Source organism: Amia ocellicauda, chromosome 7 (genome assembly GCF_036373705.1).
Source record: "Amia ocellicauda isolate fAmiCal2 chromosome 7, fAmiCal2.hap1, whole genome shotgun sequence".
Classification (NCBI taxonomy): Eukaryota; Metazoa; Chordata; class Actinopteri; order Amiiformes; family Amiidae; genus Amia; species Amia ocellicauda.
The window spans coordinates 44,165,411-44,188,110 of record NC_089856.1 but is presented as its reverse complement, the minus strand read 5'-3'; the positions used below and the strand labels follow the sequence as shown (position 1 = coordinate 44,188,110).

The following is a 22,700-nucleotide window of genomic DNA, read 5'->3' as shown; positions in this document are numbered from 1 at the left end:
GTAGAGTAAGTTGAATTACTATGGAGTCCTGCTTCAATTTTGCTTTTAGTCTCACCCCAATCTTAAAGGAAAAACACAATTTTATTAAACCTTTATTACATAAGTACTTTGGTCTTTCACAGCACACCTGGTCCTGCCTGGTCACAAGTAAGACTTGTACATACTTTTGATTTAAAGTACAAGGTACATAAACACATAGCATACAAATCAATCTTGGTAGCCTTCCCAAAACAAAACTGGGGTGCTCACTCTGAAAGTCCTTCAGCTTGTCTTTTGGTATGAAGTACCGAACGCATCATAAACAATAGTTTTTAAGGCAGTATGGTCACTGACACTCAGTTATATTTGACTATACAGGTTTCCTGCCATAGAGCAGCATGAACACATGGCCATTAATCTCAGTGCAGATGGTGTAATATGTTACACCAGTAATTGTGGTTAAATGGAAGAATGGGGATCAATGGCAGTCTCTTTCTGTGCTCAGACGGAGATCGCTCCGGGCACAATCCTGCGGATGTGTGTGTAGGACTTGCGCAGGGTGACGCTGCTGTGGTGCGAGACCCCCCGGGGTAGCACACACTCCTCCGTGAGCTTCTGCGACTCGGGGTCCCAGCACAGCACCGTGGCGATGACCTCATTCTTCTCGTCTCGGCCCCCCGTGATGAAGATCTTGTTGCTGCAGGCCGCGATGCCGCAGCTTGCTCTCTCGTGGCTGAACCGCGTGACCAGACTCCAGGTGTCCTTCATGGGGCTGTAGGAGTACAGAGCTTTCATTGCACCACCTAACAGACCAAAGAGAAAGGAGAAAAAAATGATACTGTGCTTTTGGGGGATATTAAAGTATTATTTGGTGGTTATGCTTCACAAAGTGTTTTGCTTTACTCAATAAATTATATAAAATATTGTACCATTTGGTTAATTAAATTTAGTTTTAAATAAACCTGTGGGAGAGAAATAAAACTCCCAATCTCATCTTTGACTTCATGCCAATGAGATTTGGATGACATATTACCACAGCCCTCCTGTAATAAAGCTATTGCATCCATTGCATCGTTGAATAATTCTCCACAATATGCCGACTTCTGTGTAACGCAAAGCCCTGAAGGATGTGATTGTAGGAGTTCTCTGCCGATTTCCTGCAGGGCTCCTTCAGGAAGCCCTTGGGGAAAATCCTGTAGGACTCCTTTCTTAGGAAAAACTGAGAATTGAGGAAGATCTGAAGGATGCATATTTTAGCCTGTTGAAGTTTTGCACATACATTTGCAGAAATGATTACAGGAATCATACATGTTGGTATTGAAACAGCAACGGAAATAGAAAACCATCGAGATTGAGATTTCAGGGGTTGGCTGATGCAGCAAAATATAAGACACTTATGAAAACAAAAAGGTGTTTATGTTGACTCAGCTTTGTCCTCCTCCAGGCAATACTGAGTCAGCTATAAAAAAAGGCAAATTGAATGTTAATCGTGTAGAATAGAAAACAAAGGATGTTATACTGCTCTTTTGAAATGAGCGAGTCGGAAACAATTTAGAGTACTTTGTATACTTTTGGGTGCCATGTTACAAAGTCATTGTTGCTCTGCGATCAGTTGAAAGAAAAGCAAGCATGGGGATTCCTGGTCTTAAAGGTTTCTGCTACACAGACAAGTTAAAGGAACAGAATCTCGTTTGTCTGGGATAGAGAGGAATCTGCTCAATAGGGACACAATGGACATATTTAGGATCATGAAGGGACCGGAAAAAAGTCAGCCTAACTGACATATCTCACAATCTGTACATTCGACAGGGACACAGAGGATTATGGGAGTCTGTAAAAAGGTTGTCCAGTCCTATTGTAGAAGCGGGACACTAGGATCCTTGAAGAAACAGCTTGAGGAAATACTGGATTGGCAGAGACTTTCTCATATTGGTCTCTCTCCAATGTTTCCATTATCTTAGGTGTTGCTTGGGGGAACTTTTTTCTACAAGGTACAATCTTTCTATTTTGTTATTAATCAATCTGATACCTTATTTAATGTTTTTGAACTATGCAAGAACAAATCTAATCTAGGAATTAATCAAAGCTAATGGAAGTAACTACATTTATGTAACCTGTACTCTTTTTATCTCAAATCTGGTGGATGGGAAGTTTGCAGGTATAGAAGTTATTTTAATCTCCACAGCCAAGAAAAACATATGGTTTTATGCTTCATCTTTTTGGGGTCCAGTGCCACCTACTGGTGGACCAAAAGCCTTTATCCACCCCTTCCATGTAATAACAAGGCCAGACAGATTTATGAAGAGAAGGGAAAACTGGTAGGGGTGAGGGTGTCTCTCTCTCTCTCTCTCTCTCTGTCTCTCTCTCTCTCTCTCTCTCTCTCTCTCTCTCTCTCTCTCTCTCTCTCACACACACACACACACACACATCCAATTTCCTTTGCTGTGAGTTTTCCAGGAAAGAAATTATCCATATGGAACCAACCAACTACATAGATGTGATCCTTGAAAGTCACAGCGTTGGTGCACTTTGCCTCGATAGGCATCGGTGACTTGAAGGCCCATTTATTTGTTGTAGGGTCAAAGCACTGTGTCTTGTCTGTGGCCAGTTTGCCATTGGGTCCTCCTCCAATCACGTACAGCTGCTTCTTGTAACTCGCGGCTGAGAAGGAGCTCACGTTCAACATCAGCGGGGCCGCCTGAGAGGAAATACAAACACCAGGATCAGCACTGAGAGTGACACAGACTGGGGGGCACGATGTACTCATGATGTACTCATGAAAGGCTTTACAATAATAGTTTTAGAGATTTTTCATGAGTTAATTACTAATCAATTGCACATCCTGTTTAAAGAGACAGTGTCTTCTTGCACAATCCTGGTTCTCTATGGGTGAATGTAAAAAAAATAATGTAAAAACTATTGTTTTGGATCCAGACAGAGGATGAAGCACTGGGTTAGTGATGGAATCGATATTTTCAACATGATTTTAGATAATTTTGGATATCTTTTATATATAGAGAGAAATGATTAGTAGTAGTAGTCGTATTATTATACACTCGTTTGTGTTTTGTTGAGGTCTTCTCTGTGCTTGGTGTTATAATCTTGCTTTCCTGAAGAAAACCACTGGGAGCCACTGTAGGTCACTGAGTTTCTCAATATTTAACTATATATAATGGTTATTAATAGAATGATAAGATATTTATTTTCAGGAATTTAAATAAGTGGTTCTCAACTCTGGTTCTGGACTCTTAATAACTTTCATTGAAGTAATAATCTGCTCAGATTTCACTTTTAAAATTGTGTAATAAAAAAGTTGATTCATTAATAAGTTATTTATACAATCCTGTACTTAATATTAAACCCCTACTGTTTAAAATAATTAAAAGGCTCTGATTTAGGAAATGATTAGTTCAATTAAGGGTTCAATTAAGTAATTGAGAATTCAGTTGGAACAAAAACCAGCAGGGTGGGAGGTCCTCCAGGACCAGGGTTGGGCACCCCTGCTTTACATGGTGGGGGTCTCAATGTAGGAGAATCAATCACTCTCCTTCCTTTTGAAAATAAACCAGGAATGTGTTTGTCCTGCAGACTGCAGCACACAAATCAGTGCTTTCACAGAACCAGTAGAGTCGAATCACTGCATTGATGCTGCTGCTTTTCCATGACTTTTTCACATCTTTGTTTGTAAAGCAACATCCACCAGTTTGGCTGAGGTCGCCTGAGATGAGTAAGTGTTAAACTATATGATGTGACGGAGGAATTCTCATCCCTGCCTTGCTGCTGGAACTGTTCAAGTCCGCCTTTGTTGTCATTGCGATGTTTTGTGTAAGTGATACCTTTTGTGTCACCATTTTTGCAACATCATGTAGGCTTTTTTGTAAAGAAGTGAAGACCACCACTTTAAGAAAAAGAAGTTTAAAACAGGTGCTTGTTTGGGTGTGTTTGAGTGATGTAGGCTATTTTAAGTTGAATGTTTGGGGACATCCTTCACAATTAGTTAACAGAGAAAGCGTCACCTCCGTCCAGCAGTTGTGAAAGGGATCATATGTTTCCACACTGTTCAGTCTCTGAACGCCGTCAAAGCCACCGATGACATACACTTTCCCTCCAAGGACTGCCATCTTGTGCCGCCAACGGCTGGTGTTGAGATACTCGATTTGGATCCACTTGTTGAGGGAGGCATTGTACTTCCATGCTTCATGCTGCGTCTCTTTCCCACCTGCACCAATGACACATTCAGTCACAAAGGAACTAAAGAGTGAAAGAAGGAACCTACACCGAAAACAACAGCTTAATTCAAACACAGAAATCCCCGCCATGCGGCAGCTGAATAGACAACTCTGTCCCAAACCACAAAACAGGGCTTCACAGAAGAAATGTCAGATATGAATCTGCATCCTAACTCTCTTATGGATTTTAATAAAAGTGGATAACAATTACAGAGTGCGTTGAGTGAAACCATGGAATACACCAAGAAATGAAGAGGAAGATCATCAATTCATTGCTTAATGAAATTGGCGATATAAGAGAGAGTTCCCAGTTTCAGATTGCTCTCTGTCTCTGTCATACTGTGGATTAGTCTGAGCAAATTATTTGAATTCGATTCCCCTATACTCATTTCTCAGTATGAAATACAAAATGAAACCTATTTCATCTCATGTTTGAGATGCTGTAAAATACTCTGCATAAAAGACAGCTACATCCTCTTAAAGATATTTTGTTGTTACTATAATTGTAATTATATTAGGCTCATATGGCAACTGATGTAGTTTTATACATATGTTAATTCCCCCACCCCATTTTTTGTATTTTATTGTAGCAACTCTTCAGACACTCATTTCACAGATAAGATATAGTGTTTTCTCACAGGAAGCTACAGTCAGGAACAAAGGGTTTCAATTCACACACTAAATAAAAAGAAAACAGAGAAAGAAAAGTCCTGCCAAACCACATCCTCATATTTAAACTCACATTTACATGAAAAAAAGATGAGGTTGTATTTTCTGTAAGTCAAAACCAATTATAAAAATGTGTGATTTGGTGTATATTTGTGTATGTCTGCACAGCTATATACCAAGAGAAGAATGTATATAAAAAATGAATCCACATTAAATATATTTGACTGTCTCTGTTACATAATATAACTTTTAAAACTGATTGTGGGAAATAATTGACCACAATCTTTCATTTTTAGATTGAGAGTTGATTCTATGAACACAATTACTGTGACTGTGGGGCGCTGGTGGTTTAATTTTGGGGCGCACTTACCTGATATGTACACTTCATTCCTGAAGGTGATGCAGGCAAACTCCACCCACTTCTTGTTCTCTGATTCGGCCTCCATCTCCGTGATGGGGAGCTTGGCCACCTCCAGCCGACTTCGGCGCAAGGGGTCGAGGCAAGTCACCTCGGACACAAATTTCTCATCCTTTGTGCAGCCGCCGATGATCATGAACACCTCCGACTGAAACTCCTGCACCCTTGGCTTTGTGCGCTCGGAAATGACCTGGAATCGCCACACAGAGTGAGTTCCTCAAATGAGCAGTGCGTGCAAAGAATCAAATAGTCATTTAACAAAGCTGTAAATTGTACTGGATTGTCTGCGGCATCTTCGTAACTTGCAGTGCTAAATGAATCTGACTAGGGCCTCAGACACGCTGACCGCACTCTCATATGACACACATTACTGTAGTTGCAGTATTTGGAAAGAAGAAAAGTTACTACTCAGTATCCTATGATTAAGACCAGTGAGACGACTCCACAAAGAGAACTGGCCATTCAGTGCATCAGAGTGGATAGCTCACCTTTAAAATAGTCATTCTCTCACTGCAACGGAATGATGACAAAAAGATTATTTAACAGAAGGAGTGCAAGCGAGCAATTATCATTCGTTTGTTCAAAATGCTCAAAGATGTTGCTCTGTGCAGTCGTGTCAGTTTCAAAATGTAATAGATTTATTGGGGAAAAAAGATTTCACACTTCTTGTAAATCATATTTTTGTTACAAAACGAAGAGTACGAATTAAGTGGAGGGCCACTGTAATAATATAACTAAACTCTAAGACTTCCAAATGTCCGGTCACCAAGGGGTTAGACCAAATCAGAACACTGGTCCACCACTACACACAGAGGTTTGGGAAACCAGTTTTGGGGAAGTAAATTAATTAAATAAACAATGTCTTTGGCTTTTATAACAAGGTGGTAAAACATGCTTTGAAACTATCTGTTTACATACATTGTTTTGTATCCATACTTGTAACTTTATGGATACATTTACCTAATGAGATCAAAGTCTCCTTTCCTGGAAGAAATTAGCCCACCTCATTTCCAGAAAGGTGATACATCCGTGCTTCCTGCAGAAGAGGGAAAGCCTCGGGGCATTTGCGGATCAACTCATCTCCTTCTACTCGCTCTACGAAGTACCAGGGGTCCACCAGGGGCAGGCGCACGTGTCTGAGGATGTCAGGCAGCAGGGGCAGCCGCTCGGCCTCCTGCGCCCGTACCCAGTTCATCACCGTCTCAAACACCTGCTCCTCCTCCGTCACGCACAGGTCGTCCCTCTGCAGGATGCTACAGAAGACGTCCTCGGGCAGCTCCAGGAACTCCTCATAGGCCACCACCTGGGGGAACTTCTGGATGATGTAGTTCTGGACCCGGGTCTTCAGCACGCCCAAGGAGTGCGTGTCGGCGAGGCGCAGGACGCCCACGCAATTGTCCGGGAGGAGAGCCTCGGTGAGGAAGTTTGCGCAGGCATCCACCATCCGCAGGAACTGTGGCGAGAAGAAAGGAAGCTGGGCTTTAATATAATAGTGAAGGAGGTTTGAAAGGACGCTTGTTTCTGGTGACCACAAACAGTCTTGGATAATTTTGTTAATTTGAAATATGATGCTGATGTTGATGTTGATGGGAATGTGAGGGAATTGAACAGAACAATCACAGGTACTTTATCCCCCCAAAATGAGGACATATAGATCAATCGTTTTCCAAACTGCAATAGTTATCCATTAAAAAAAAAGAATATGCTAACTGTTTAGCAATGGCTCTTGGAAATACTGCAAACAGCCAAGCTTGCTAACTCATGCTTATCTCCGATCTAAGACTAGTATAATCAAGATGTCAGGTTGCCCTGCTTGACAAGTACAGCGTTCCAGTAACACACCAACCTCTAAATTTATCTCTGCGACTTTCAATGTATCTCTTGTGACTCACCACAGGAATAAACAAGCACCTTTTTGCCCCCTGGGGCTGCTTAAATAGACACATAGAAATGGAAACAAAAATGAAAACAGCAGTCAGATTGGTTTTCACTTCCCTAAAGGTTTTCAGCTGGTTGGTATAAATAAAAGGTTCAAATGATTTTGCACACCTCTGTTATAGTTTTTTTTTTTTTTAGTTTTTTTTTTAAGTGAAATAAACACGTTGAAATCTAAAGGTGGCTTGTTGACACAAATACTACTGAATGACAAGTTTCTATTAACAAGTGATATTGAACCATGATTTGCTCCATATTACAAGGCCTGGGGGCATGTGTTTTATTTCTACAAACTTTGGTTATGAAATGATAGGAAACTGGAACCAACTACTAACAACATAAACTAAATCCTAACATTATTACAATAACTTGAGTGTATCTAGGAAGCTAATATTCAGTATAAAAAAAATGAGTGAAATTAGTGAGTTTACTGATTTTTGCAAGGTGCACTTTACTCCCAGATGAAAATCATTAGAAATCGTAAAGATGCGTCTTAAAGATATTTTTCTGTTTTAAACCTTTATTTAAGCCTTTAATTCACAAAAAAAGTTTCGTTTTGATTGTGTGGGAAATCTTTGACATATTTACAGTAAGAGTGAGAAAACTGACTACTGTAAAAGTGAAACCTGTCGCTAATTTATTTGTGTGAACACTGCGGAAGGGGCTGGTTTTATGCAGAAACACCTACATTACCACAGTTCAGTTAGAAGCCAAAGCTGTGATATAGTCAAAACCTCTTTCTGCTTTTCACCAGCTCCTGGCTACAAGTGTTTTCATACGCCTTCACAAAGGCCTGTAGTGTCTGATGTATAGAGACATTTAGCAATGTATTAGCCTTAATAATCTTACGCCAAAATCATTAGGGATCGGAGCATCTGTTGACAACTTGTGCGTCCAAGGGAAGAGCTAACTCCACAGACAGACAGGCAAGGAATCTGACCCGTGGCCCAGAAACTGTGGGGCAGCACCACTAACCACTGCTCCACTGCTTCACTGTCACCCTTACACATACATGTACACAAATACATACATGTACATAGCAGGAAGATGTTAACATTGTTTTTGTATACTGACTTATGATATACAGTAACCGAGTTAAACTTTTTGAAACTGTTCATATGGTACATGTAATAAACATGACTATATACTTACGTCCATGCATCTCCTACAGTCATTAATTCCACTGGAGGCGATTGACAGATCGGAGCTGCACACTATGCATCTTACACTCATGGACCGTTTCTTACGTGTATAATACGTGTGGAATCCCTTGGTTTAATTTAACATGAATTGTATATTTGTTTAGCTTTTCATCTTGCATGCATTTCTATATTGAATTCAGTCACCTGTCCATTAAACATGTATTTTTTGACTATTGCACAGAATTGTAATTAACATTGAAAGAGGGAATTTAGAGGCCAAGTCAACACCTTGAACTGGTGATTCATCAGACCAGGCCACCTTCTTCCATTGCTCCGTGGTCCAGTTCTGATGCTCACGTGCCCATTGTAGGCGCTTTCGGCAGTGGACAGGGGTCAGCATGGGCACCCTGACTGGTCTGCGGCTACGCAGCCCCATACGCAACAAACTGTGATGCACTGTGTGTTCTGACACCTTTCTATCAGAACCAGCATTTACTTTTTCAGCAATTTGAGCTCGGGCCAGCCTTCACTCCCCACGTGCATCAATGAGCCTTGGCCGCCCATGACCCTGTTGCCGGTTCACTGCTTTTCCTTCCTTGGACCACTTTTGATAGGTACTGACCACTGCAGACTGGGAACACCCCACAAGGGCTGCAGTTTTGGAGATGCTCTGACCCAGTCGTCTAGCCATCACAATTTGGCCCTTGTCAAAGTCGCTCAGATCCTTACGCTTGCCCATTATTCCTGCTTCTAACACATCAACTTTGAGGACAAAATGTTCACTTGCTGCCTAATATATCCCACCCACTGACAGGTGCCATGATAACGAGATTATCAGTGTTAGTCACTTCACCTGTCAGTGCTCATAATGTTATGGCTGATCGGTGTATGTAGTTATTCATAAGTACAGTGTAACTATGCATTACTACAATGTACTCAATATGTAAAAAGTCCGCCATGCTCCTAAGGTAGCCTCCTGATGGGCTTCCTTATCAGACAATTACTGTTAATCATTTTTACACATTAAGTACATTGTAATAATGCATAATTACATTGTGCTTAGTACCTACTATGTAAATACACTGTAACTTTTTGTAAAGTGTTACCTCAAAATCATTGCCACTGTCACTGAGTGACTGATCAACTAACTCCAACAATGTGTACATTGTTTTACAAATTATAGCTTTTATATTTACACCATTGGATGTAAATAAGGGACCATAAACTTGTATCCGGAGGTTTTCAGTCAGGAGGTAAGATATTCATTTTAGGAAGACTCCAAGAAGTCCTGGAAGACTTGAGCTGTAATATTGTCTGAAATATTGCTTGTAGGGGAGTACCAACTCTCTGATGTGGAAAATTGGATACTGCTAGACACAAAACCAATTTCAGAAGTATCTCGATATTGTGCCATTAGAGTTTTTTGACTCCAAGCAAAGTACAGCAAGAATGTGTTGTGTTTGCCTCTTAGGCCATGAAGTTAAATATATATAAATTTAACTGTTTTTTAAATTGTAATTTATTCTTGGAAATGTTATACTTCTTGAGAGAGTAAGCTGAACGAAACACAATTATATTCCTCACATGTAATGTTTTGTTTTTGTGTGTTTGTAAATTAGTTTGTGATCTAGCCTGGGCTATGTCTAATGATCTTAGATTCAGAGACACTCATGCCTAACCACCCCTCCCTCCATGTTTATTAATCTGTAGCTTAATCCTCACCTGGAATAGACTGGCAGCTTCCAGTATTTTCTGCACATTTTGCTTCGTAATGAGCACCTTGCTGGTGTAGGTGTAATCCAGGAGGATCTTCATTGTCTCTGCTTCCACGCCTTTAATGTGGATTCTCTCTTCATATTTCTCTTTCAGATCATTACAGAACATGGCCCTAGAAAACCAGGAGAAAAATCTCAAATTATTTGTTTCAGTTAATAATTACATTCAGTGGGGCGTTATCATTAACACCTTATTAGTACTTCTACTACTTATTGTAATAATAATAATTGCTGTGAAATAGTTACCCACACATGCAGAAATATAAATAAATCATTTTAGAAACTGTGACGGTTGTCCTTAAAGGGCACAAACAGGTGTGAACAATACTAAAAGACTGCCCTAGCCCCAATGATTTAGAAGGAACAGCTCCTGCTAGCTGTCCAGACTGCTGACCGGTCCCCGCTTTAGCTGGACCAGGATGCAGAACCGTGAGATCTGAGTCCTCAGACTTCGACCAAACCTGTCCCTACAGATCCACTCTCATCCCAGGAAAAACTCACTCCTTCCCCGTGTCTGCTTTCACCATAAACAAATGACTCGGAGGGGAAGCAAAGCGCTGTGCCTTTAGTGCCCGGAGATTTGTGTTTCTAGTTAAATTGACTTTTCTGCTCATAGTGACTTTACTGTAAGTGTCTTTGTTTTGTCTTCAATCTGTGAAAGTGCTATGTGGCAAATTGTTTTATATGAGCAGTATATCAAATACAAAGTGAATGAACTTTGACTAATGGTAATGAAGGCATGTTCTGTGGGGCAAGTAGTCAAATTGACTGTTTTGTGTGTGTCTAAAATCCAGTGTCTTACTGCTCAATTGTAATTTATCGACTTTCTTTACATATTACTTCTCTAAACAGGCATTGTGCAGAAACCTAATTATACCAGACAAGTGTATTATATGGTAAATAGGTCATTTTAGCTACAGTTGCAAGATAAAAGCAGTAATATTCTTATTTTTTATGTGAACATACTGAAAATATATGGAAATGTGTGATAAGTACATTTATATAGTACAATGCCCACGTGAACATAAAATCAGTTTGCTTGTCAATGTAAAAGCATGCCTAGGAGATATATATGTCAGTGCAGTGGCTCTAGGCTACAATTACTGCAAACAGCTACTCCAAATGTATGGTCTAGTATTACCATAAAATGCAAAACAAATGTGGTAATACTTTTTAAACTGTTAGATTCTCAAGGGCCATGTCCTGGTGAGCAACCTGAGATCCTGTCATGATTTACAGGGTCACAAGATAAGTAATGCTTTTCACATTCATAAGAAAATATGTATACAAACATTTACTTAAGCACTCAATAAGATGGATTGGACTAATCAAACCATTCCGCACTTCAAACTGATTTGGATTAGATCTCCACCAGCGTCCTACAATCTACCTGCAACAGGTTAACTTGAAATGTGTAAATTGTGCTTCACAAAATCAACTGATTCCACACTAATTGATATTGTTTTAGTGTAATAACAGTATGCCCATTAGTCCTCTTACTACAGAGAAAATATAGTTTGATGGGGAAGTACTTCACAATTATTTTTTTAACTTTGTGAAAAACTAAGCAAATTATAAAAATAGGGTGCGTCAATGAGTCAATGTTCCAGACAAGATTAAAGCTATCATTGCTGTCACCTATCTTCACTTAACCCTAATCTTAAGTAAAGATATAGCGTTTCATGGTCCCAGCTTCTCTCCGTTGTCTAATCCTAAATGTTTTCCTTTCTTAATCAACCATGCCTGACAAAGTGTTATTTATTGTAGATATTTTAGATGCAGCCTAGTGGAGATATTCTGTATTGGGGGTGTTCGAAAAACTTGTGACTGACATACAAATGCTGTAAAACACCTGGTTTTCACAATGTGTTTATCTTTAGAACCAAAAATGTAAATAACAGCAATAATATCGCACATAGTGAGGGCAGACCCCCTCAATGTGTGGCCCTGGTCATTCTTACAAGGAATCCAGAAATGAACATTATAATGGCAGCCCTGGAACTGCTCTTACCTGAAGTAGTTGCTGGCCGCTGCTAGGACGACCCTGTGGCAGGGGAACTCGGTGTCTGCTACGTGCAGGGTCACATCAGTCAGGGAGTTCTCGAGGCGGAGCGAGTCCAGGCCCCTTTGGAGCTGCAAGGACAGCCCAGAGTCATCGAACTTCACCCTGCCCTCACAGGAGCACTCCAGGACCCCCATGGCCTCCCTGAGCTGGTCACTCTCCAGGGACCCCAGGGGTTCGTCCGTGTTCCTTTCCACCGAGTCGCCCATCTCACTCACACAGAACCCGCTTTCTCCAGAACCGGCAGCTCATCCTCGTATCGCAACAGCGGCTGCAGTGTATCGGACTTTGGCTGTTTTGTATGTTCGTGTGTGGTAAGCATGTGTGTGTGTGTGTGTGTGTGTGTGTGTGTGTGTTACGTTCTCTGCTTTCCTGCTGGGCCACACTACAGCTGAAGGGTGGATTTCCTGTTAAAGACTGCGTGCTTCGCTTATCTGTAGCCAGCAGGTGCAAAACAGGAAACTGCACTTTCTCAACGCCATGTCGACAGTTAAAGGAGTCGCTGGGCTACATCTTTGAGAACTTCCAATGTGAAAGTAACGGCCTTTTGAAAAATAATTCCCATGCCGTACTCCTCACTTCGGCGTCCGTTATGAAGACGCAAGGTTTAGATTATTTTTTCTCTGTGCTTCAGTATCAAGAAGCTTTCTTTTTTGTAATTATACTACTAATAATAATCAAAACAATATGCTGAGCTTCGGAGCACTGTCTATTCATCAAACCTTACCTCTATGTCTCCCAGTTCCTTTTCAACTAGTCTTCAAGCAGGCAGCAAGTGAAGCAATAGGGAAGGAGGAAGTATGTATGACACAAAAAAGAAAAAAGTGTAGCAACACGAATGGATAACTAGACCTCAATATATGGACATGTTAAATACAATGCAACTGCACTGCTAGGGAGTGCAGTTAAGTAGGAGATTTGTGAACTCAGTTACACCTGACAGACTGTTGGATGCCCCCGAGAAGATGGGGAAACCAAAAGTCTGAGTTAGCCGTCTTCTCATCCCACATGTGTAGAACAGATCTGAATTGTACAAGGTGAGTAATTGAAGAGGTATTTAACAGCAGATTATTTAAAACTCTCTGTGAATCTCCAAACTCTGTAGAGCTAATTAAGGTCATTTTGGGATGCACAGAGTCAGCTCTGGGACTGCTGTGAGATCATCTTCATTGGGGAAAGAAAACAAAGGAATCACAATGACACTGAGTATCGAAAGACGCACATCGGCCTACTGCACACGCATCTAGACGATACACATCACAACGTGTAGTATGTTTGGCATTGCTTTCGCTAACAATCTCAAAGACCAAGTACTTGCTTTACAGCTAGGTTGTGTAATTCAAATTCCTCAATTTAAATTTGTCGTACATGTTTTATTTTAGTTACAAAGTTTTTTGTGCGCTCTTTCAAAGTCTGTCACTGCTTGTTACAAAAACGTTTTAATAGGAATTTCTGCAAGGAACAAGTACAATGCTATCACAATGCTATAATACTAATCATTAATAAATAAACTTACTCAAAACTAGCACACAAAAAACGAATGTACAAATTCTTAGTAATGTACAATATTTGGTAGCAATTGCTAGTAATGTAAAATATAAGTAAATCTATTACTTATGTTCAGTAAACAAATATACTTGTTATTGTTTAATATAAGTTACTTTAAAAACAAAACAATTCACCCTACAAGTCATTTTAATTAATAGCTGATAAAAACATTCAAGTACCAGTTACTTGGTTTAAGTAATCCCAATATAACAAGTGCATCCAAGTAAATTTGCAGTAATATGCAAGTAAATGTTTAATTGTTATAAGTAAAATAAAAATAATAAGTCATTTATTTTTGTGAGTGTACCAGGCGGAACCTATTATGTAATTAGCAGCTGGAGACTGCGCCTGCGCGTCACCTACCGGATCCATAAGCTTTGTCGATTCGGAGGCGTGAGGGGAGGGGAGGGGAGGGCTGTGCGGGATCTGAAGTCTTTGCAAGAGTTTCTCTCCCACTTGTTCAGACAGGTGAGGCGGTGTTGTGTTTGTTTTCTCCTTTTTCTTGTTGGGGGCTGATGTCTACTGTTTGTACTCCCTGGAGTCGAGGGGTCAATGGCTGCGAACTGGCAGTCAGTGCGGAGCTCTGTAAGCTGCGGCCTCGCTAGGGCAGCGCTACCTCGGATCATGCCCGGCTGCAGATTAAAGTTAGTGCCAGTGCACAGAGAAAAGAGCTGAGCTGAGTTGATCCGGCTGTAGTCCCGCACTGAGGGTTACTGTGCTGTTAGTGAAGTGAGTGAAGGCCGGGCCTCGACTCCTAGCACACTTGAGCGCTGGGCTGACGCTGCTGCTGCGGCGCTTTGCAAGGCTAATCGAGTTCCAATGCGAATGCCATATAACACGATATAATTATACATTTATTTTAGTAGCATAATTGATAATTACATATACTAATTTAAACTCAATATGTATTTATGGCACAAAAAAATATAGCTAAAGCTAAATTGCATTTCCCAAACGACACCCCAAAGCATGATCTATACTGAACATGTAATACTTTGGTCTGAATTGTTTTAAAGAGAATAACGGCTGTGATGCGCAGGCGGGTGTACAGAGCTGCAGCCCCGCCCGCTGGCCTGTATACTAGTGGCATATACTAACAGACGATGTCGGCTATAGGCTACAGCGCAATTCTATTATAACGTCGTATTATTAATATAATATGGAATTGCAATTCCAGCAGTAATAATTCATGTAGAGCTTTCAATATGTTCTCAGATATTTTTTAGTATGTAATAAAACCTTTCAACCGACAATCTGTACACCGGTTTTTATTTTAATTTAGTTTTTTGTTAGCTGTGATGTCAATTTCACCAGTGTACACCAGAGCATTATTAATACATGACATTGTCAATGTCAAAAACATAACTATTTGATATGTAAAACCAAACGATTTGTGGTTATGAATTGAGTTATGAGTAGTTCAGTTACAGAAGTTGTCAATACATTGTGATTTGGCATATCTTGTTCCTCTTAGTACAGTACTCTCCATAGTTAGTGTGTAGCTGGAGCAGGACTTAATTAGTCTCGCACTCAGTCTCCTCTAGGGGGCAGCAGCAGTGGTTTTGGGGTTCATTGTTTTGGGGGGACACACACTCAAATTCATGCACCCAAACAATGGAGCTTTCCTTAAACAACAGTCAACACAATAATGAAGAACCCACAGCTTTGTTCTAGTGCCTGACTAATCTATTCATTTGTGATTTCATTGCAGTCTTGACTGTTGTGCTCATGTTTTTATGTCAACATAATTTAAAAATGAACAAACAGTTTTTTTCTAAATGTACAACACGTCTGCCTGTTTCGTTTCATTCAAAGGACACAGAGAAAATACTTGTCAAACTTTCAAGGGGTCTCTCGCCCTTGTTCTGCAATAAGTGGGTGGTGTGGTCGAATGTGGACTGTAGAGGACGCCATACTCTACCAAAGATATTGCAACTATTTTAAGTCTATTCCTATTGATAACGGTTGATAACGGTCACTAATCCATATAATGATAGCAGGTTTCTAAAATGTGAATTACTAAAATGTGTAACTGATTATAAAAATGTAACTGAATTTAATTCTAACTATTGCCAAACTTTAAAATAAGGTGGTGTGATTCCACATGAATTAATATACCACAGGATTAACACATGAATATACTTAATCTGATTTCTGATTACATTCCTATAGTGAAAAGTAATTCACTATTAACAGAAACAAACCCCTGAGCTATGTATGATCTGATGAACCTCAAAGACCACATCCTGAATGGAAATAGATTAATAGATTATATCTAATATAGATTATTATTAGCCTGTTTGTCACATTGATATAAATTAAAATCAATGCTGTTTGAATGACAGCTGTAAGACTTTATATCCAAACAGATTGTGTGAATGAACTCTGTAGAGATGTTTATAACAATTCAAAAAGGTGCAGCTGACCTTCCAACTGCTCCAGCTTCTCTGTGCGCCTCTTTTGTGAAAATTGACTAAATGTTTGCAGTCAAACCGCACATGGCAGGGTTTGTTTTAGGATTTGTAAAACCAGTAGCAATCATACATTTGTGTTTGAAAGGATCACTGAAATGAGAGAAATTATAGATTCAGTTCAGAGCTCCAAATGCCACAGCTGGGAAACTAATAACCGTCAAGAATATCTGCATGATCGATAGCATTTTTTTTGCTTTAGGTTCAAAGGTTAAGTAAGTTTCCATCATTCCACAATATGACTTATTGTGATTTCGTTTGTTGCAGTGATCTTGTAAACATAATGTTGTGTATATGTAGTACTTATGTGCATATGTTAGTACATTCCTCTTATGTTGGAAAAACACGTCACATATCTAAAATCACATCATACCACAATTTAAAATCGTTTTAGATACGCATGGTGTATGATCACTTCCTGGACATCAAGAACACAGGATTTGTTTCCCCCAACAATTTATAAACACTTTAGGCAAAAACAGTGAACAATCAACATATTTTTAAATAACATTAAAACAAAAACATGATAATGGAATACAGGTCTTTTTGGAGTTGCAGTATACAGTCCTGATCTTGGAATCCTGGGTGTCTCAAATGGTAAAAGCCTTCTACATCATACATTTGGGAACATTTAAAATCAGACTGGATAGGATCCTTGGATCCCTTAGTTATTAATGTACTCCAAACGAGCACGATGGGGCGAATGTCCTCGTCTCGTTTGTAAACTTTATGTTCTTATGTTATTACATGGAAAACCATACAATCCAGACACTGCTGAACTCAATCTGGACTCAGTTACAGCCAAGTATGCTGTGGCTTCACCAGCAGAGTGCGACTGGTCAAGGCATTGGGATTCGGCTGGCCAGCGCTTCCTTGGCGTTCCACGCAGGAGCAGCCCCTGTGGCTTCTGAGGTGTCTGTGAGCCCACACTGTTTTCAGAGGCCACGTCTGCACGCGAGTCTGTCATGCCAAATGTCATGCTGGCCAAGAATGGTAAGGATTTGTAAGTAACCCTTATAATTCAGTTTTACCAATTTAATTTAGTTTCATATTTCATATTTAAACTCTACTGTTTGTGCTGTGGACTTGCAGTTTGGAAAGAAGACGATGTCTGGATCAAATGCTGCAGATGTTGTAGCTTGGTCTTCATCTGCTTATAAAATAAGAATTCCATACTACAAGAGTACAAAAATGGTAATTTTAGAATGCTAAAATAAAATACTGTAACTTAAACTATATATATATTCTTTCTTATCCAGAAAGTGCCTCGGGAATACACTTCAACAGCAGAGAATTTCAATTACATTTGGTCCTGCTTCCTGTTTTTTTAATTTATTTATATTATAAATGTATTCCTAATAAAACCTTTGAGAAATAGCATTCCTTCATTACTTCCTAGGTGCAGATGTGCTCTGGAGAAAGTATGCTTTACTGGTTTCCTTTATTTCATATCCCCCAACTGGCGAAAGAATTACATATGTTCGAGATACATAGGCCACCCTTTGAGAGTTACGAAGTCCTGTTTCCCAGGTGACATGACACCGCTGACCTATTCCCACGGTATTCAGTTGTACAATGCAGAGCCATCCACTGCAGTTTCAACTGTTAATTTCTCACTCCAGTGCTCCTCCATCAGTCTTCATCTCTGGCAGCATTTCTCATGCACTTTGGCTCGCGTCCAACATCGGTTATTCCTTGAATCTGATGCTAGGGATGCTGAACAGGAGAAAAGGCTGCTTGACAGATATGTTGACGTTCCCTTCTTGGGAATCACTGGCTGCAACAGTACAACTTCATTTTAACTATGTAAGTGGTAGGCTCAGACCATGACACTGTCCTGCATTTTGAAAGTTGCTGCTGGCTCTGATACGGAAGACAATTCACAGTTCCTAAGGTGAAAAATCTCAATGTGTCTCAAGGCACATTTTGTAAGCTGCTTGGTGTAGTCCAGTTGGTCAAGTCTTTCTGGTAAAGAACACGGACATGATTTCTTGGCCCGTACTGATTATTCCGTCTCTGACTAGTCAAGGCCTTTTTGGATTCCCAGTTCCTTGAGTGGTTGGTCCTGGCCTGGTCTCTACTTGACCGATTTTCAGTGGCAGTCAGCTTGGCTGCTAAATCTGGAAACTGTTTGTCATATAATACGACTGTGTACTGCAGCTCAGGTGTGATGAGGCTCTGACACCATTTTCTGGTCACTGGGTCCAGGTGGGGGTTGAGGTTGTATCCCTGAATGACTGAGGCACCGTACTGAAAGGGCTTCAGGGAGGTGTCTTTGATCTGTGAAGGGTCCACAGCCCCTCCTTCCTGCAAACATGTCTTCATCAGCTGCCTCCTCCTCTCCTGAAGGCGTGCCACTTCTTGCTTCATTTCATCCCGTCCCATCGTCTCGTCGATTCTCCTCCAGAAGGTGGCGTTGAAATGCATGTAGATCTTCCAGTCCAGGGAGTTCCACTGCTTTATCTTTTCCATGGCCTGAGGGGACAGTTCCTTCCTGGTCTTGTTGCTCCTGCTGTTGAGCTTGAAGGAGACCACATCATCCAGTGTCCAGCAGAGAGCATTCTTCAGTAGGATCATGGACTCATCAAAGTACTCGGAGATCAAGATCAGGTGGAATTTCTGCTCTATCATGACGATGGTCATGTTAGTGTATCTCTGGCTATCGTTGCCATTGTTATTGAAGCCAAAATCGAACGTCAACAGGTTTTTGGCATAATGGTTGTTGGTCAAGCTGGCGTTGTAGTGCTGCCATGGGCTCGTAAGGAATTCGTCCAGGTTTTGTACCTTGTTGAATGAAGGAATGCTCTTGTAATATGAGAAAATGGACTCCATCATGGTGATTGGGTTGCGAAGAATGGAGAAGTAGAAGGAATCTTGAGGCATGACCTTCTTCACCTGTGAAAAGAAGAACATATTTTTTTTAATGCTTTCTATGTTGTGAACACAGTTATGCTTTTAAAATACTTTTTGGTCTGCTGAATTCAAACAGAATAATGGTAACAGTGCTAATGGTGCATGTGTTGAGCTGCTCCTGTTTATAGAAAGTAGAAGATATACCTTTAAAAAATAAATAAACTAAACATGAGATAAGATTCGGAATGTCAGCAGTAAAATGTAACCGTTAAATGTTTAAATTACAGTCAGTCTGTTCTTTTAGATCTCACCTAAGTTCCAAAATTACCTTTGACCTGGAGCAAATCAAAACTTTGAAATACCCGCAAGCCAGATTTTTATAATTTGAAGTCAATTTCTACTACGCAATTGGGTACACATTTGTGACTTGCAATTTGTGGTAAGTTAATGTTATTTGGTGTCTGCCTTTTTTAAATTACACTCCTTTGGAAAAACATTAACCATGAGACAGATCTGTTTTTTTCCCCTTCTTTCCTCTCCAAGGTTTTCTTACTGAAAGATTAATCACATACGGTATATACATTCATCCAAAAGAAGTTTCTTAAAATGTTGACTATACAATGTGTTAGAAAGTGTATTGGGGCAATTGAAGCCTTTATTATTTATTACTTCAGCTGATGCATACATTGATGTAGAGGTTCTGACTAAGTATATAATTGTTCTCAGACTATTAAATATGGCTGCACAGTTTAGGGCTACACTTTAAAAGAGAAAAGGTGTTTTTACATCAAATAATACACTTGTGTATGTTTTAAAAACAGCAGTTGCCATCAGGTTAGAAACACAGAGCTTCTGAATGAGTCTAAAGACAATGTAGAGTTATAGTTATCCCATTGTGCATATCAAGAAAAGAGCCCTCAGTCAATTAAAGGTTGTTCATACATCTGATTTAAATGACCAGACCAGGTAAAAGCTCACCTCCGATGCCAGGAACCTCATGTGGTTGCACATAATGTCATATCCCTTCACGGTCTTTGACCTGAATCCTTCAACAAAGGGAGCCGCAAAATACAGCGGGTAAAACAGCTGATTGTGTCTGCTCAGGGGGAGAGCGAATGTGAGGTTTCTGCTGTCTCCAAACCGGTACAAAATGTTAAGGATGGTACTGCTGGCTGTCTTGTGTGTTTTGAGGAACACGATGTGTGTCTTTGCCTGGCAAGTGGATACCACTCCCCTGTCTGGTTTTAAAGCAGTGGATTTTATCATTGTGGAACTGTTTTTTGAAAGCAGGTTTTGTTGAACAGAAGTAGCTGCAGAAAAGACAGATGCTTGTGAGTGTAGGACCTTTGTTTGCAACATTTTATCTTTCTTTGGATTTATGACTAAAGATGCTGGGAAATGGTCATCTGAGGCCTGCACTGATATGGAGGACAATGTTTTTGTTGGCACCCTTGAAGACACCGTCTTGTTTTTCTTGGCTGAATGGCTAACAACCTGTCTTAGGGTCACTTTCCGCTCAAGTGGTCTGACCAATGATCCTGGTTGAAAGGGTAACTCACTGGTATTGGGGTCAGTGGATTTTAGAGGTCCTGTATACTTCATGCCATTACTTCCTAAACTTGACCTAAGGCTTGTCTTGACGATGCCTTCACCACGAGCTGCAGTTGTTTCCTTTTTGAGTTCTTTTGGCTTCTCCGGGGTCATAGCTGTCGTGCTTTTTTTGATTGGACGAATGGCCTGTTGCGTTGGACTGAAAATCTGCACCGATATGATAGGTCGGGAATCATCTTGCGTTACAGGAGGAGGTGAATCCATCAAGCTCTCCGCTTCCTTAGTGGTGTTATTGCCATGTCTGAGTTTTTCAGTTCTTTTGGTTTGTCCCTCGTTCAGAGTGGTTTCCCTGCTCCGATGCTGGGTGTGTTTTATAAACGGAAACTTGTCAGGAGGCACTTCGATCCCCTGCTGTGTGGTTGTCATCGTCTTTTGGAATTCAAACTTGAACCTCATGTTCAAAAACTTCTTGTTGGCAAACTGCTTCAGAACCTTGTCATTTCTGAAAAATACAAAACATTTTATTAGCCTTCGAAATATGCAGAACAAGCTACCTGTATATATTAAATCTGTTTGCCTGTCTCTGGTAAAAAGAGGACCCTCTGTTCATACTTCCCCCCCATGCTGAAAAGAATGATGAAATGGTACACTGCTGAATAAGATTTTCCCAAAAATATACCTGGCAGGTATTACAATGTGTGAATGTTAAACTGAACGCTATTCTTGAATTTGATTGCCTGGAGACACAAACATTGCATTGATATATATGACAGTACTTGTTGTACGATGGCTGCTGGATGCAGGCTCCCAGCATACATAAGCATATGATAGTCTGCAGTACCTGAAAAGTACAGCAACTGACCTGGATTGTCGGGCCACCCCCAGTATCTGAATAGTTACACAGAGCACGGTTAGGCCCATGAGAGCCATCCACATGAAACGCAGATGACTGCATAGAACTCCCTTTATGCGCCTGAAACAGAAAGGAAAATGATAAAAAATAGGAGTCCAGTTCTGGTGCCCACATGAGATTGTGGTCAGATCTGAGCTAACTTTTCAAAATCAAGTCACCACATTAGATGAACTCAACTGAGAACCCTAGAGACATTCTGTACTTGTGAAGAAACAGACGTTGAAGATTGCAGGTGGGCATCTTATCAGAGAGGATGCAACGTAACAAATGACTTCTCTAACTAATGGGTACACCCTGTATTGTGTAGCTATTAAGCCTAGGTGGCTTTCATTGTCACACTCTAGGCCATGACCACAAGATGGAGCTAAAGAGTTCAGAATTCATTAGCAAGAATAGACACACTAAACCGACAAATGTAGATTAGTCTTCCTTTCAGCGAACACAGACAATATCCCTTGTGATTTTAAGAAAATGCAGTAGACTAGGATCCAGGATGTGGTGGCAGCTTGGATACTATTTTCAGTACAGACACAAATCTGTTTTACTGTCTTCTGACATAGTATATTTTGTTCTTAAATCTAAATTTGTCCTCTGTAACCATGTACAGTCCCCCAGGGCTGTGCAATGCATTTTTGGGACACCAGTGTTTTTAGTTTTTTTGTTGTTGTTGATTTATAATAGGACCTGCATATGCCAGTAGTATTGGCACAGTATTTATTTGATTTCTTACTTAAGTGCTTCCCCACTGCTTCTGAACTCAATTTTGTAGCCCCATAGCCTAAATTGGGAAATGGCAGATAATTATCCACACTGACCTACTACTGAAGCTGGACTTAATGGCAAATACCAAGCATCAATTCTTTGACTTCCTGTGGGTCAATATATTTCAGAAGCTTCTCTTATTCGCCACAAGAGGAGGATGTATGTGTACACAGGTTAAACACATTTTGTCACTGTCCATCGATTTATATAAATTCCCTGGCACATCACTGCCAAGTGTATTATTAAGCTTTTGAGCAGCCAGATAACTGTCATGCCAGTTGTGTGTTCTTTCATTTTATTGCATTGATGTTTCTAGTCTACTTCTGGTTGTGGCTGGATGTGTTTTAGACAAATCAAATTCTTGTTGAGATTTTCCCTGCCATTCTGTCATTC

General features: G+C 40.3%; 2 protein-coding genes across 2 annotated transcripts; both read right to left on the bottom strand.

Moving 5' to 3' along the window:
- Positions 1-62: 62 nt before the first annotated feature.
- klhl6 (kelch-like family member 6) lies at positions 63-12,974 on the bottom strand. Its single transcript, XM_066709820.1, has 7 exons — positions 12,159-12,974; positions 10,095-10,260; positions 6,299-6,748; positions 5,248-5,485; positions 3,996-4,198; positions 2,464-2,677; positions 63-782 (listed from the first exon to the last, which is right to left on the bottom strand). The coding sequence occupies exons 1-7, from the start codon at positions 12,416-12,418 to the stop codon at positions 481-483; spliced, it is 1,833 nt and encodes a 610-aa protein (XP_066565917.1). The 5' UTR covers positions 12,419-12,974; the 3' UTR covers positions 63-480.
- A 3,693-nt stretch (positions 12,975-16,667) lies between these two features.
- Positions 16,668-21,599, bottom strand: LOC136753579 (uncharacterized). Its single transcript, XM_066709819.1, has 3 exons — positions 21,495-21,599; positions 20,060-21,134; positions 16,668-19,123 (listed from the first exon to the last, which is right to left on the bottom strand). The coding sequence occupies exons 1-3, from the start codon at positions 21,566-21,568 to the stop codon at positions 18,143-18,145; spliced, it is 2,130 nt and encodes a 709-aa protein (XP_066565916.1). The 5' UTR covers positions 21,569-21,599; the 3' UTR covers positions 16,668-18,142.
- Between the last annotated feature and the right edge of the window lie 1,101 nt (positions 21,600-22,700).

Coding starts and splice junctions, on each gene's coding strand:
- klhl6 (XM_066709820.1), bottom strand. CDS start 12,418: ATGGGCGACTCGGTGGAAAGGAACACGGACGAACCCCTGGGGTCCCTG. Junction 5,486..6,298: donor ATCACCTTTCTGGAAATGAG/GTGGGCTAATTT, acceptor TGGCGATTCCAG/GTCATTTCCGAGCGCACAAA. Junction 783..2,463: donor GGATCACATCTATGTAGTTG/GTTGGTTCCATA, acceptor TTGGTCTGTTAG/GTGGTGCAATGAAAGCTCTG.
- LOC136753579 (XM_066709819.1), bottom strand. CDS start 21,568: ATGTGGATGGCTCTCATGGGCCTAACCGTGCTCTGTGTAACTATTCAG. Junction 21,135..21,494: donor GGGGTGGCCCGACAATCCAG/GTCAGTTGCTGT, acceptor TGTATTTTTCAG/AAATGACAAGGTTCTGAAGC. Junction 19,124..20,059: donor TGAGGTTCCTGGCATCGGAG/GTGAGCTTTTAC, acceptor TTCTTTTCACAG/GTGAAGAAGGTCATGCCTCA.